The following is a 14300-nucleotide window of genomic DNA, read 5'->3' on the forward strand; positions in this document are numbered from 1 at the left end:
GTTTTATGCAAATTGGTTAAAGCGTTTTTGAGTTAATGTCCGACATGTTGACGACGGACGGACAGACGGACAACGGTATACCATAATACGTCCCGTAAACGGCCGTATAAAAATGCAGCGGGTTTGAATGTTTATGAAGTCACCAACCACAACTCTTAAAGATTATTTGATTAATTAATCATGTAACTTTAATTTGGTAGCAATTGGTTAATCATATGATTTTTTTTCGATTTTTTTTTTTGCCATTTTGCAGTTGACTTGTAGAAAAACAGAGACGACCATATTTCATGGGTGGAGGGGTAATCCACCATTTCTTTAAATGGACAGAATAAAAGTATCATAGCAAAGGTTAGGTATTGGTCACGGTCGAGTTGGTTTGATGACAGGGTCCTCGGACTTCACTTAAGAATTAAAGCTGGTACTGGTGTAGGTTCCAATAGTCCTGGAGGTTTTGTTATTTTTTTAGTTGAAGTCGGACGACGGGCGGCAAATGATGGTAAAGGATAAAAAGTGCTATGCAATGAAAATGTAAATCAAATAACTGTAGATGTTTTATCACATATTTATTTTTATCAGTTAAAATTTCTCCTCAACAGTTAAATCACATAGATTGTATATGTTTCAACTTGAAACTTGTTGTTAAATTTAGCATGTTACAATAATACGTCTAGCTTAGTTTCACAGTATGATTATTTTGTCATGATATATAAACAATTAACCACACATCTAATTAATTGTATACATGCTATCAAAGTTCAGTCCATTTCCAGGACTTCTTAATGTGATGCTATTATTTGATGTAAAAAACATATGAATCATAGAAATTTTGCGTTGTTGTTTATTTAATACCTCAGTCTATATCAATCAAATATAAAGTGAGAAATATGTATCATACAAGTGTAAAGTGCTCATAATCATTTTATCAAACACAATGGAAATACAAAAAAAAAAGGCGCTATACACTTTGTTCAGTTCACATTAAAACAGTAAAACGTCATGACAAAATGTTTTATAGTTATTGGACATACTATGTATGTATGTCATTTTCCCTGGAATCGTCATGACAGAACGCCTCATATGAGAAATGCTCTGCTCAGATTCCAGCAACATATACATGTATATTATTTTTTCCCTGGAATCGTCATTGGAAAATGCTTTATATGAAGTCTACTCAGATTCCAGGGATCTAGAGAGAAAAATAAACAATCAAATTTTGTTATTGGCATAACTTATGTTAAATATATATATTTATACAATTATAAAACGCAAATAGGTCAGTCAATAAAAATCAAGCAAATATGTGTACAACATAAACATAAATAACTACAACCAACATATCATAAGAATAAACGTTGATCTATTTTCGCAATGCAAAATGAATGCGTTATAAATTCACGGACTGTTGAGAAGGGTTCAAATTTTGGAAAAGTAGAAATTGTGTCCAAATCCTTTTTTTTTTTTTTAATTTTTTAAAAATAAATGATAGAGTGAAAATGAAGGAAATATCATTACAACTATACATAATCTATGTCTAATTGAGAATACCCTTTCTCTATAGAGTTACAAAAAAAGATTCTTGCATTGATTACGTGGTTCTCAATATTTCATTTCCGTGACATGTTTTGAAGGAAGACCATGCAGTTTGTCATACATCCCGTCGGCGCCTTTTATCTTTTGTCATTATGTTATCTGGTCTTCTTATGACATTATTTATGATTGCCCCTTGGTAAATGTTCTTTTTCATTTTATACCACGCAAAGCTGTAGGTTTTTTAAATTTCATTTGCATTTGATCGACAAATAATGCCCCTGTGATATCAAATACTGTATACTGTGTATATCTATATAAAGTTGAGCAACCAACCTTACCACATGCCCAAGGATGTGGATGGCATAAAAGGGGGGTGTTAAAATGTGATTTTTATCGTTTATTTTCTATGAAAATTAAATCAATTGGTTTGGGCCTCATAAACATGTAAATGTATTTAGGCCTTAAAGTTTGTACAACAAACGTCTTAATTTTTCTTCCTGTTACAAAATGAATACTTTATCAGTTTCCGACAGGAAACGTCATTTGAAGTATTGTTACAACAAAATAAGTTCATATAATTCATAAAGTTAAATAGTACTTCCATCAGTTTCCACTTAGAAACGTCATCTGAAGTGTTAATTACATAATACACAATGATAATATACAAAAATACCTGAGTATCTAAGACTACTTTTATCAGTTTTCGATAAAAGAAACGTCATATGTGAAGTAGCCATGATTTAAGTGTCAAGCAGATTTATTTGCTCAGTTTTTTAAAGAATAAATTGGTTCTCCTAAGGCGATAAAGCCAATGTATTTAATTTTATACACAGAAGTAATAATCATTCGGTTTTTTTTTAAAGTCAAAACTGTTTCAATACCGAACAAACCAGTAGTTGTTGCACTTTCTCTGGGTGCGTTTTAATAAACTATTTAGAAAATGTTCACTGTTATAATTTCACATTCATCATAAATGATTTCTAAAAAAAACATTACTGCATGTAAGAATGTTCATTAAATAATATCTTTTGAATATTTACTTGCCAAAACCTGCATCGTTTGCTGTGGTGAATGATAACACTTCTATGTAAATTATTTAAACGTCATGAAAAAATTCATACTTAAACACAAATATGAAACCAGTTTCATAATACATGATAATATATATAAATTAAAAATAAAAGTTCGTAAACAATGAACTGAGAATATTCAATCATATAATTAATAAAAGTAATAAGTGAAACCTTATTTGTCAAATGTTGACTGTATACAATTCTATGCTTAAAATAGAATATATAAAAAGCTATATTAAAGCTCTTGTGGCAAATATGAAAAATCTAGTAACTAATAAATCAAAAGTTACGCCCTTACGCAGAAACGTTTACGCTTTCAAGCATAGCAAATACTTGTATCACAAACTTAATAAAAATTATAAAAATAAACCCGTGTGAGGAAACAGTCATGGATAGTAATTCTACTTGAAAAAAGTTAGCGTTTTTTTTTTTTACTATTGAAACTGAATATGACTGACACCAACGCGTATGCGTCGTAAATTACAATAAAAAATGCATGTGTTCAGACAAATATAATATTGAAGTAATAAATATATATATATACATATTTATTATTTCAATATTATATTTTTATATATATATATACCGATTTAAAAGGATCAGACTAACTTTAAATTCATTAATGAAAAGTTTAAGTCATAGCTACAAAAGAATTCCACAGAAGGCAACCGTAGTTCACACTTCATTTGTAAAGTACATATATTATGTATTCATTCAATATAAACATGTAACCTCTTTATATTGACATTTGGGAAATACATAACAAGTGGTAAATCCCTATGGGTCTAATATTCTAATACATACCAACGTCTATTCGTATGAAAGAATTTACTGATTCATGAAATGCTCAAATATTTTTCCTTGTGGAAATTATCAAGCGGGCATTTCAGAATAGAAGAGAGTTATTAAATTATTATTGGAATATTATTTTAATTAAAAAAACACCCTTGTATAGCTATGGAATGTGAGCAGAGTATTGTTAATATTCTCGATATTTAAAAGAAAATACAATATAACATGTACAGTTACTGCTTATTTTGACAAATGATAATGTTGTTTTGTAGTAATTGTTAAATTGCATTATCACCCGGATTTTTTTTTATGTCACATCTTTCGGCCCAAATATTATCCCATCTGAAGATTATTGATTTGTTTAAATTTTATAAAACAAAAGGCGATTAACAATATTGACCACCCAATGCAAAGAGTATATTTAAATTCCTTGTATATACAAAGAGTATATTTAAATCTTATAGTAAACAATCATGTATACAATTAAAGTCTACATAGTTCATAAAATACTGACCTATTAAAATTATCTCTTAATAACAAAATATTTGACAACAACAAAAAATCACACACTAACCTAACACATAATAGAATATTAAATAGGTAAAAAGAAATAAAAAGAAAAAAGTACCCTTTTAAAAAAAGACAACATAAACAAACGAATCTTCTCAATATCATCAGCATACTTTCTTGATTTCTTTTGTTCGACGCTCGTATTCAACTAGATTTTTTGGTCGGACGCCTCCTGCTTTCATCGGTGGACAAAATGTATCAAACGTCTTGTCCCAGTGATTAAAGAACGGAGAGAAGTTGGTTAGCGGCTTCAGATGATGCATGTCGTGTTTAGGAGCTCCACCAATCATCCCAAAAGGAAGGATGTTATTGAAACAGAAAGGAAGATCAAAACCAATATGAGCTTCTACACTCACCACGATGCTCAAAAGCATGTACGACCATGTTGTCATTGGATGGCATTTGAAAAACCACGTATTTGTAGTTGTCAAGAACCCAACGGTGACGAGTTCCCATGGGTGAAGATACTGTGTGACCCAGACAAATGGACTATGGTACCTGTGATGTACAGAATGGATATGTCTATAGAGAAATCTCACCTTGTGGTGGGTCCAGTGCCAAACAAAGTATTGAAAGTCGAATACTACTAAACTAGCAATCTGTTGCCATATAAATTCAAACCAGCTTGGTGCCAATTCTGGAAGTGGTGTAGGCGGTGTCCATATCATTTGTCCGACTGCGGCAGGGAGGATAAAAAGCACATGATTCCAAAAAGTTAGGCTTAATGTATCAAATACCTGGTCGAGTGTAACTTCTTTGTCAGTTTGAATTTTGTATTTTTGAATCCATTTCCATTTTTTTCCGTATATATCCGCAATCATAAATGGTGTACAGAGTGAAAAATAAAATGCTACTGACAAAATGACCGGGAAAAGAGGGGAACTAACAAGGTCCTCCCTGCCGAGTCTAAGATCCCATATAACTTGCAGAAGAGATCGTCCGCTGGATAATGCATTATTTCTCACAACACCGGTTAATACGTCAGAAGTGTTTATATATAATGCTCTTCCAAATTCCAAAATGCCTTCAGTCATATTTGTTAACAATAAAAACTAACACACGAAAAGCGAAACAAATAATGTCACTTCCCTCTTTCCCGGTCTTTGCTTTTAATCCTATCAAAGCAACATTGTATATATAGTTCGTTTATACAAAACGAAGGATTATATTATAAATGTGTTATCAACACGCTTATTCATCTTGAGGCACACACACAGGAAATAATCGATTGGATGATGAAGATATCAATTATCGCTTAAGAATAAAAAGTTTTAAAATGAATATCATACAAAGTAACCACTACCGCAAGAAGTCCTTCCGGGCAATTAATAACAAACGGTTAACAATTTTTCTGGACAATAACATATATAATTAAGGTACCTGTCAAATCGTTTGGTCAAGGTAATTATGAACAATAGACAAATACTATAATCATTGATTTTTTTTCTCGATATTTCGTACACCCGCTACGAAAACTGATACATGAGAATGTAGGTCATCTGGCTATAACAATGTCTTTTGTTTATAAATACCTTGACCAAACGATTTTATGACAGATGAGAACAGATGTGTCGACCAGTGTATTATTTACTATTATATATATTTATTTAATTTGTAGTTTGTTTTTCACATTTATATGCTTTACGACAATAAAGATTATTCTTAATTTACAAAAGAGGTACGGTTTTGCAGAGTGGCTCAGGATCTTTCAAATATATATGCTTAATTCAAAATTTAAAACAACCGATCTAATTAAAATATGGATCTCTAATTTCGATATCCTCATATGATACGAGCACGCGAGTTAATATAGATATGAATTTTAATTAGATTGAAAAACAACTCATATCATATTCTCTATATATCGCCCAATCACATAGGTTGAATTGGGTATACATATGGTCATCCTTGCACTTCTCACGCCCGGCAGTAAATCACCTGCTAAAATAGGGTATCTATTTGATTGGTTGTGCGAGAAGTATAAATACGCAGACTCCGCCACGTCCGATCGGAATTGGGACGTTTAATTCGATCGTGCCTCGTGCAGGGCGAGTACTATGTTCTCTGCACTCTAAAAATGCATTGCAACACTCCTGAGGGTTCCCTTTATAGGTGACCTAGCTGTTGCAATACAAAATGTCTGTTCTTATTCAGCATACCTCTAATAGTGGAACCTCTGTTAGGCGGAACAAATATACGTTGACAATCTTATTTCCATTTGGTAGTTCAAATCCCGCTCTAAACCTCAGTAGACATCCTTTGCAGATTCTACCTATTGTTTTAATTATCAATTTGTTCGTGACTTGAGTACAAACAAATATTTGTCACTGTACTTTAACCGAGAAACTATTTTCTAAATCGCCCTGTTTCTTGAAATGTTGTAAATAAATAGAACATAGAGTATAACTATCAAAGATCTGTCATCGTCACCATATTTACATAAATGACAAAAAATGATTTGAGATATGACAGACGACCACCGTTAACGAGGTTACTGACATGGGACAGATACATGAGGGTGTGGATGGGGGTTTACAGAATAGAGAATAACGGGCAAAAAATATAAAGAATAGAGAAAAATGGACCAAAAAAATAAAGAAAAGAAAATAATGAGGTGCTAGAATATAAAGAATAGATACTAATGGGAAAATTTGGAAAAAATGGTCTAAAAAATTAAAGAATACAGAAATGAAGGACCATCACCCCCAACACAACACCCCCTCCCCAATCCAGATCCTCATACATGGAGGGGATATACAAATATATATATACAATGTTTATAAATGTGGTCAGATATATGTTTGTATGTTTATGTATATGTCTTGGTAACAATCCTATAATTTTGGATTTTAAACCAATAAAATATCTTATCTTATCTTATCTTATCTTATCTTACATGGAAACTACCTTTTTGATATCTCAGCCCACCTCCTTTTAAGTAATCTCGATCTGTGAGTCATAACAAAACTAATTACTAATTCGAACAATTTGCGAAAATTTATTGGAATAATTAACTTTAATCTGAGCTCTCCCGTGTTAAATAGTTACAGCATTTTACAAAGACTAGAGACCCAGTTAATAGCAATGACAAAGATCTGCATAGTTAAATGTATGCCGATGATATTGTTTTATTATCTACATCAGCTGAAGGACTACAAGAAAAGCTGAAAATGCTTGATAATTTTTGCAAAGATTGGTGTCTCAGTGTCACTAATAAGACAAAGGTTCTGATTTTCAACAAAGCAGGCAGACTTTTTCTCGCTGTGTTGAAGACCCATTGGTGGCCTTCGGCTGTTTTCTGCTCTTTTGTCGGGTTGTTGTCGCTTTGACACATTCCCCATTTCCATTCTCAATTTTATTTAGACATGTAGAACAGATATTCACATTTGAGAATATAAATGTGGAATGTGTTTCAAAATACAAATACCTAGGTTTTAGTCCAGCCCTGGTCTCAGTGACTTATTTTCAATTTTTATTTTTTTTTGTTGTCACTGAGTCCAGCTCGCCCTCCATTACCTTCAATGGTGCAAGCTCCCGGGTAGATTTACATTTCAATCAGAGCCTGTCAATCTAGAACCTGAAAAATGTGAATGTAAAATAAAATAAAATAACACAAGCTATCGATATATCGATATATCGGAGCCGTCCACTAGTATTATCATAAGCATTTTAGTCTGGGATATTGGCTTACTTGTAGTCAGTAGTCTTTTGATGCAAAGCAGGTATTGATTGGGTCAGGAAGCATTAATGCACAAAAAAAAAAAAAAACAGTTATAAAGATTGTACGATCGAGATTGGTAGGAAAAGACCCAAACTGTCGCATAATCCCAATTATCAAGTGAAAAAAAAAATAGATTGTTAAAGAATTCGTCAATGACATTTTTGTAAATTAAAAGGAGAAGGTACCGTAATCATAATTACTGAGTTGACCGAGACAACACTGTATAAATCGTTATGTCACAGTGACCTAAATATTGCTATACATCGAAAGATGCAAGAGGGAATCAATGAAAAATAGACCCAAACAAATTGTTAAACGGACGGGAAGGTGTGAATAAATCGTGTTGACTTCAGTCGCGTTCATTTTAACCGATCATAAGTGCCGGTAAATTAAAATCATGAAAACTTGACTCAATTATCATACCCTTTTACTGGCTATCTTTCAAATTGGACGGCAGATCCAATTTGAAAGATAATACATGTTAAAATCTGCTGTGCACGATTGCAAAACCATTGCATTACAAAGGCACTCGTATTGATTAAATAACAATCGGGAACACCGATCCTTTTGTATCTGAAGTACCTATAGCCGGTAATAGGGTGTGATAATGGAAAGGTCCTGGGTACCGGGCCGTAATAAAATACTCTAAATTTAACGTAAGCAATGTGGCATTTTGATATGTTCTATTTTTGAACATCGACACTCTAGATGTCTTCATAACGGAGTAAATTATTGTACCTAATTAAATATCAACAATGCATTCTTAGGTATATTACTTAATTATGAAGTGATAGTTTAAGGCTATAGATTTGAATTAAATGAGAATTAGAAATCAATGTCAAAATCTTCAGCCATGTTTAGGTTATCCTATGTGTATTTCAGGATGGCAATGGCTAGACTGGGACAATTTTGTGCACGCTAACAAATGTTTTCGACCCCTTGAGTTGGTGATTACTCAGGGTTACAATCCCTTTCATCCACCAAGAACTATTGCATGATGGTATGAAGATGGAAAGGACACTTAGTCTTGAGAAATGTACAGCATCTTCCACGGAACATGATGAAAGACTTGTTGACTTACGTTACAAAGAACAACGAACATTATCTTAAAAAAACAGAGAAACTAAGTGTAATATAAATTATTATATCAGAAACATACATAATACCATAACAGAATACATCTCTTTTTATATATAGAATTGAATAAACATATTTGTTTGTGTATTATTAGATAAAATAAAATGTTTAATCTAGTTCGAATTAGATTTTATTATTAGACAAAATAAAAGTTAATTTATAGTTCGAATGAGATTTTATTATTAGAGAAAATAAAGTAAAATCTACTTCGTTTTAGACAATTAATTTCTATTATAGTTTTCAAGATATTTGCAAAAACGAAACAAGAATGCTCACACCATCACATTCCCAGTCTGCTAGTTTATTCAGGTCCTGCTGCAGTGATGTGGTATCTGCATCTGATGTTATGAGTGAGGTACATGAAAGTATGGTCAGCAAACCGTCTTATTCTAGATCGCATTCTCTCTGGCATATCAATGATGTAGTAGAGGAAAAGATCGGGACCCAGGTCTGACCCTATGGTACACATGAGTCAACATAAATGAAGCCAGAGCCTTCTCCTTCAACCATTACTAAATGTTGGCTCACATAAAGAAAACTGAAAATCCATCTGTTTTCTCTGCCTTAGATCCCATATCGCCTGGGTTTAATCACATTCTAATGGAACCCGGTCCTTTAAGGAGTCGACTGACGATTTAAGTCACAAGATTAATTCGTATATCTCATGTTGCGAGACATTTTTTCTGTGTACAGTTTACACATCCAGTGTGTAGGGGTCAGTTGGCATATAACAATTCATCTACATGTAATCACTTAACTCTTTAAATTAACTAAATTGCTCTTCCTCGAAGATTTAAAGGTCTGACAGCCAAAAATATTTGCTATAAGTTTTTAGTCAAACTTAAAGCATCAAAAACATCTTTTTCATTACGGCAAAACGTGTGGCTTTTAAGTTATTTTTTTTTCTAAAAACCATAATCTGACTGCTCACATTTCTGAATTTTAGTTTTGAATGTTTAAAGTTAATTTCATTCAACTACCATAGTTACATGCTATTGTTGCTGGGAAATAACTAGCTTATAGAAGTGTGGTCACCATGATCTCTTCAATCCGGCAGTACACTGATGCTAGACATATGCCCAACTTTGGCTGTGCAGGATTTATAAATTTGCAACCAGTCAGCCACGTCTAAGCAGACTCTGATTTAAATCTGATGCCTCGTGTAGGGATTTTAAAGAATTTTTGCAGACAACTCTTTATGAGAGACCCATATCCAACATACACATTTTCCTCTGTGCAGTATACATTCGAATGCCCCACCATTCACTCAGCCAATTAAATTTCTGTCTCCAAAATTTAAACACAGGGGGGACTCGGTAAACAGATTTTTTTTTAGTATTTCCTGTCTATTTGTATTACTTTATTAACGTTTTTAACGATGGCATCAATATTCAATATTACTATCCATGTCCGTATACTGAAAAATCCTAGTATACGGATATGGATAATAAACTGCACATTGCTAGAAAACAAAGAAATATTGATGCCATCGTTAAAGTAATGCAAATAGACAGCAAATACTAAAAAAAAAAAAAACAAAAAAAACATTGATTAATTTTTTTGTAATGTGAAGTGTGTATCAATCATTACAACACCAGTGGATCCCAAAAGGTCTTTTAAATAGAAAGAAGAATCAGAGACATCAGAGACCTAAATCTCTGGAAGAACAAATCGTTTTCAGACCCTTGTAAGCAAAGCAGGGATACAGGATCTGTATCCTAATCATATTGTGAATTAAAGAAACCAAAAAGACAAGACACAACAGACTGCATGTTTACCGTATTTCGGTACAGGAAATGAAAATATGGATATTGTTTTATTGAAATTTATTGTAAAAAAAAATGGAAATCATTTTAAATTATGGAATTAATCTCCCTCGTGCACAGCTCTGATTCCTTGTTCAGATTTAATTGGTCATTTTGGTCCTTTGTGATTTTGACAGCTCTTCATGAGATTTTGGATTTTCAAATATTAGGCTTAGAGCATCACAAAAGAGACAGTTTATTGTCGAAATTCCCATCTGGTGCTTGTTAACGTTAAATCTGGGATATTAATATACGATGTCAAGAGATATAAATTATTAGGTTCACTTCCGAACAAGAAAAGCAAGACTTAAGTTTTAAACATGTGTTTGTATCAAACAGGGAAGAATGGGATGAATGTGCCATAAGGGAAACAGAAGAGGAGACTGGTGTCAAACTGAAAAATATGAAATCTGTAACAGTAATGAACTGTATCATACCAGAGGAAAACTATCATTATATAGAAATATTTATGCAGGGAGAAGTGGATACAACTATTTTACGCGAACCAAAAAATATGGAGCCTGAAAAATGTGAAGGTAAGTTACTGCTGGTACTAAATATGTAATGTTAAGTCCAAGGTTAATGTTATACTTTAGATACATGTGTCAATATACTTGTTTAGCCTTATAAACATTTTCTAATCATTATACAACAGTGTATTAAAGAATAAGTAGCATATGAGTAGTAGTCTTGGGTAACATGCACAAGTTTTGATAACCAGGTTTAAATCCTAAGGGGGCTAGGATGAAATTTGAAAAAAAGGCAGGACAGGAGTTTTGAGTAAAAAAAAAAGGCAGGATGAGCAACTTGGTAAAAAAATAGGCAGGATGACAATTTATGTATAAAAAGTCAGGATAAACTAATAAAAAAAAGCAGGACCGAATAGAGTGAAAAATAAAAAGGCAGGACAGAGATAACAACTAAAAATAAATGCAGGACAAAATTTTTCATCCTAGCCCCCCCCCCCCCCCCCCCATAAAAATCAAATGGTAGCTCCCTAATTAACCTAATATTGGAAAAAATGTGCACACAACCTTATATACTGACAGTTTTGCTTTTTTTTGCAAAATTCGGAAATCACTTGCTAGCAAATGTGGACAAAATTTGTTAAAGTCAAGCTACCAACATGATGACAACTAACATTAATGGGCTAGGACATAAAACAGGCACATGATATTATTTTATTCTTATTCAAAAGTGCTCTCTACTACAGGAAGAGTAGCCATAGCTGTTGTTTGATATCTCTGGCTTAAGACTCGCCTCAAAAAAAGATAATCTGGCAGGGATTTTATTTGCTTCTCTGTTAAGATTATTTAAATTTCAATTGGTTCACTCTTAATGTATAAAAATCGAAGTTTTCTTGTTATTTTCATGACAAAATACCATAAACTATCTGATATAATTACATCTTAAGTTTTTTTATTCTACTCTCTGTAAGTCAGGACATCTAACCTTTGACATGATAGTTATAGAAACTTTGTTGAGTCAAAGAACTATTCAGTGATGTGCACATGCTTTACAGCAACTTTCATCCATGGGCAATCAAAACTTTTATATATTTTAAATGCTAAAGTTCACATATAGTTAGCTAAAGAATAATGGCATTTTTGTTTTTGAAAGTGACTTTATCAGCAAGAATATCAATCAAGCCTGCATTCGAACTGAAGAAGTCCGTATCAAAAAATAAAAAACCATTATTCTTTTTATTGGCAATTTTGTCTTAACAATATGTTTTTTTGTCTGAAAATGTGAAATAAAATGAAATAGAAAGTAAAACTATTTTTACGTGTACAAAACGTTGTGATATTTGTTCGGTTGTATAAATTATGTCGCCTGCATTTCATTGATAAATTGACGCGATGTCATTGCCTAATATTTTTGAGTATCAGGTACTGTTCATGATGTAGAAAAATAATAGGCAGTAAGATCAAAGGAAAAATTTACAAATTGCCGATTACAGAAAGCAAATTTAACAGCAGTAAGATTTCATTACTCTGTTAAATGGATACATAGACACATGTGATTATTATTTTTTTGTTTTTTACCAGGTTGGGAATGGTTGTATTGGGATGATAAGATACCTCTAGATCGATTATTCAGACCACTTCAGATGTTTATACAAAATGGCTACAATCCATTCAAGACTGAACAACATTAAATATGTAGTAACATTGCCATTATGAGGGTCTGGTTGGGGTATACAGATAGAGAATAACGTTAAAAAGTTTTCATTATAAAGGGCAAAAATATAATGAAAAGAAATAGGCAAAAAATACAGAATAAAGAAAAATGGCCAAAAAAAATTTGAGGAATACAGAAACGAAGGACGCCCATCCAGACCCTAATTTATGGGAATATGGAATAATTGCCTTATGAGAAGCTTGTTTGATCTCAAGGCATTCTATATAAAAAAAACAGATGCTACTATTATTTGGAGAAATACATGGACTTCATCATACAAACTGTGATAAACTTATAAACATTTATACTAGCATTTGTTTATTATATATACTATTGTTTTTAAAGATATTTTCTACATCTATACCTTTCATACTGTTTAGTTTTATTGCTTAAGGAAAACATTTCTACAAGTAAATGGCATATTTATCACACACATGCTGAGGAAACACCTTTTTATATTGAGTTACTGACAAACTAATAACACTGACTAAGAAACACCTTTTCAAAACAAATAACTAACCAGTGGCTGATCCAGAAATTTTCATAAGTGGGGGCCCACTGACTGCCTAAGACGGGGCCCACTTCAGTCATGCTTCAGTGATTCCCTATATTATCAACCAAATTTTACCCCAAAAAGGGGGGGCCCGAGCCCCCCCCCCCCCCCCCCCCCCCATAAACCCGCCTCTGCTAACAAATATAAACACACCAACTGATGAAAGACCTTTCTTGATAACTTGATTGATTTGTCTTTTGTGATGCCACTTGGCCACATTGTGGCAGCCAGTTTTAATTGGTGTCAGAAACTGGATTACCTGATGATAACCATCGACCTTCAGCAGGAAAGCCTGCGATCCTAGTCAATTAAAATCAGAGTCTCTAACTCACCTTGCCTCGAGCTAGTTTTCCAACTCACAACCATCACACTATTGACAGGCTAGTGGTCATTGTAGATGAACTACTTAAACCAATCAGCCACCCAGGCCCTAACAATTTAAATTACTAATTTCGAAAACACTGTTTCATCATGAATAAATGACAACTTTAATTTTGAGAAAATCCTTTCTTCCACTGTAATACAAGTACCTGACAAATTTATAACACTTACAGAGGAAACATCATTCTACAACAAGTAACTGAAAATAGAAGCGCACCTGTGCCTGCATTGCTCAACTAATGAGAAAAATTTAAGCTAGCTCTTATATAAAAAAAAGATGTGGTATGATTGCTAATTAAACTCTCCACCAGAAACCAAATGATGTAGAAGTAAGCAACTATAGGTCACTGTACTGCCTTCAACAATGAGCAAGATTTTATATACCAGACAAAACAGCAAAAAACAGTAGAACAGGGGCAACAACTCATAAACAGGTTCTCAGATTTTCTGATATTTTCAGAACAGATAAAGTGTCATGCTGACCATTCTTGCAATTTAAACTTCTAACCTTGCTAATATGTGAAAATTGGAAAATTGAAAACAATTTTGTTTCAGCG

The 14300-nt window shown here is 32.8% G+C and overlaps 2 protein-coding genes and 1 long non-coding RNA gene across 3 annotated transcripts; 2 read left to right on the forward strand and 1 right to left on the reverse strand.

Moving 5' to 3' along the window:
• Positions 1–546: 546 nt before the first annotated feature.
• On the reverse strand, positions 547–5352 carry LOC127735245 (cholesterol 25-hydroxylase-like protein 1, member 2). Its single transcript, XM_052245362.1, has one exon. The coding sequence runs from the start codon at positions 4997–4999 to the stop codon at positions 4070–4072; it is 930 nt and encodes a 309-aa protein (XP_052101322.1). The 5' UTR covers positions 5000–5352; the 3' UTR covers positions 547–4069.
• Positions 5353–7511: 2159 nt separating this feature from the next.
• On the forward strand, positions 7512–8946 carry LOC127735262 (uncharacterized). The gene is made up of 2 exons (XR_007998208.1): positions 7512–7557; positions 8569–8946. It is a non-coding gene; the product is annotated as an uncharacterized LOC127735262 (long non-coding RNA).
• A 1075-nt stretch (positions 8947–10021) lies between these two features.
• LOC127733666 (nucleotide triphosphate diphosphatase NUDT15-like) lies at positions 10022–13242 on the forward strand. Its single transcript, XM_052242981.1, has 3 exons — positions 10022–10062; positions 10968–11164; positions 12677–13242. Exons 1-3 carry the CDS (start codon positions 10022–10024, stop codon positions 12784–12786), a joined length of 348 nt encoding a protein of 115 aa, XP_052098941.1. The 3' UTR covers positions 12787–13242.
• Positions 13243–14300: the final 1058 nt, after the last annotated feature.

This window comes from Mytilus californianus, unplaced genomic scaffold, assembly GCF_021869535.1.
Source record: "Mytilus californianus isolate M0D057914Y unplaced genomic scaffold, xbMytCali1.0.p SCAF_3, whole genome shotgun sequence".
In the NCBI taxonomy this organism is placed as follows: domain Eukaryota; kingdom Metazoa; phylum Mollusca; class Bivalvia; order Mytilida; family Mytilidae; genus Mytilus; species Mytilus californianus.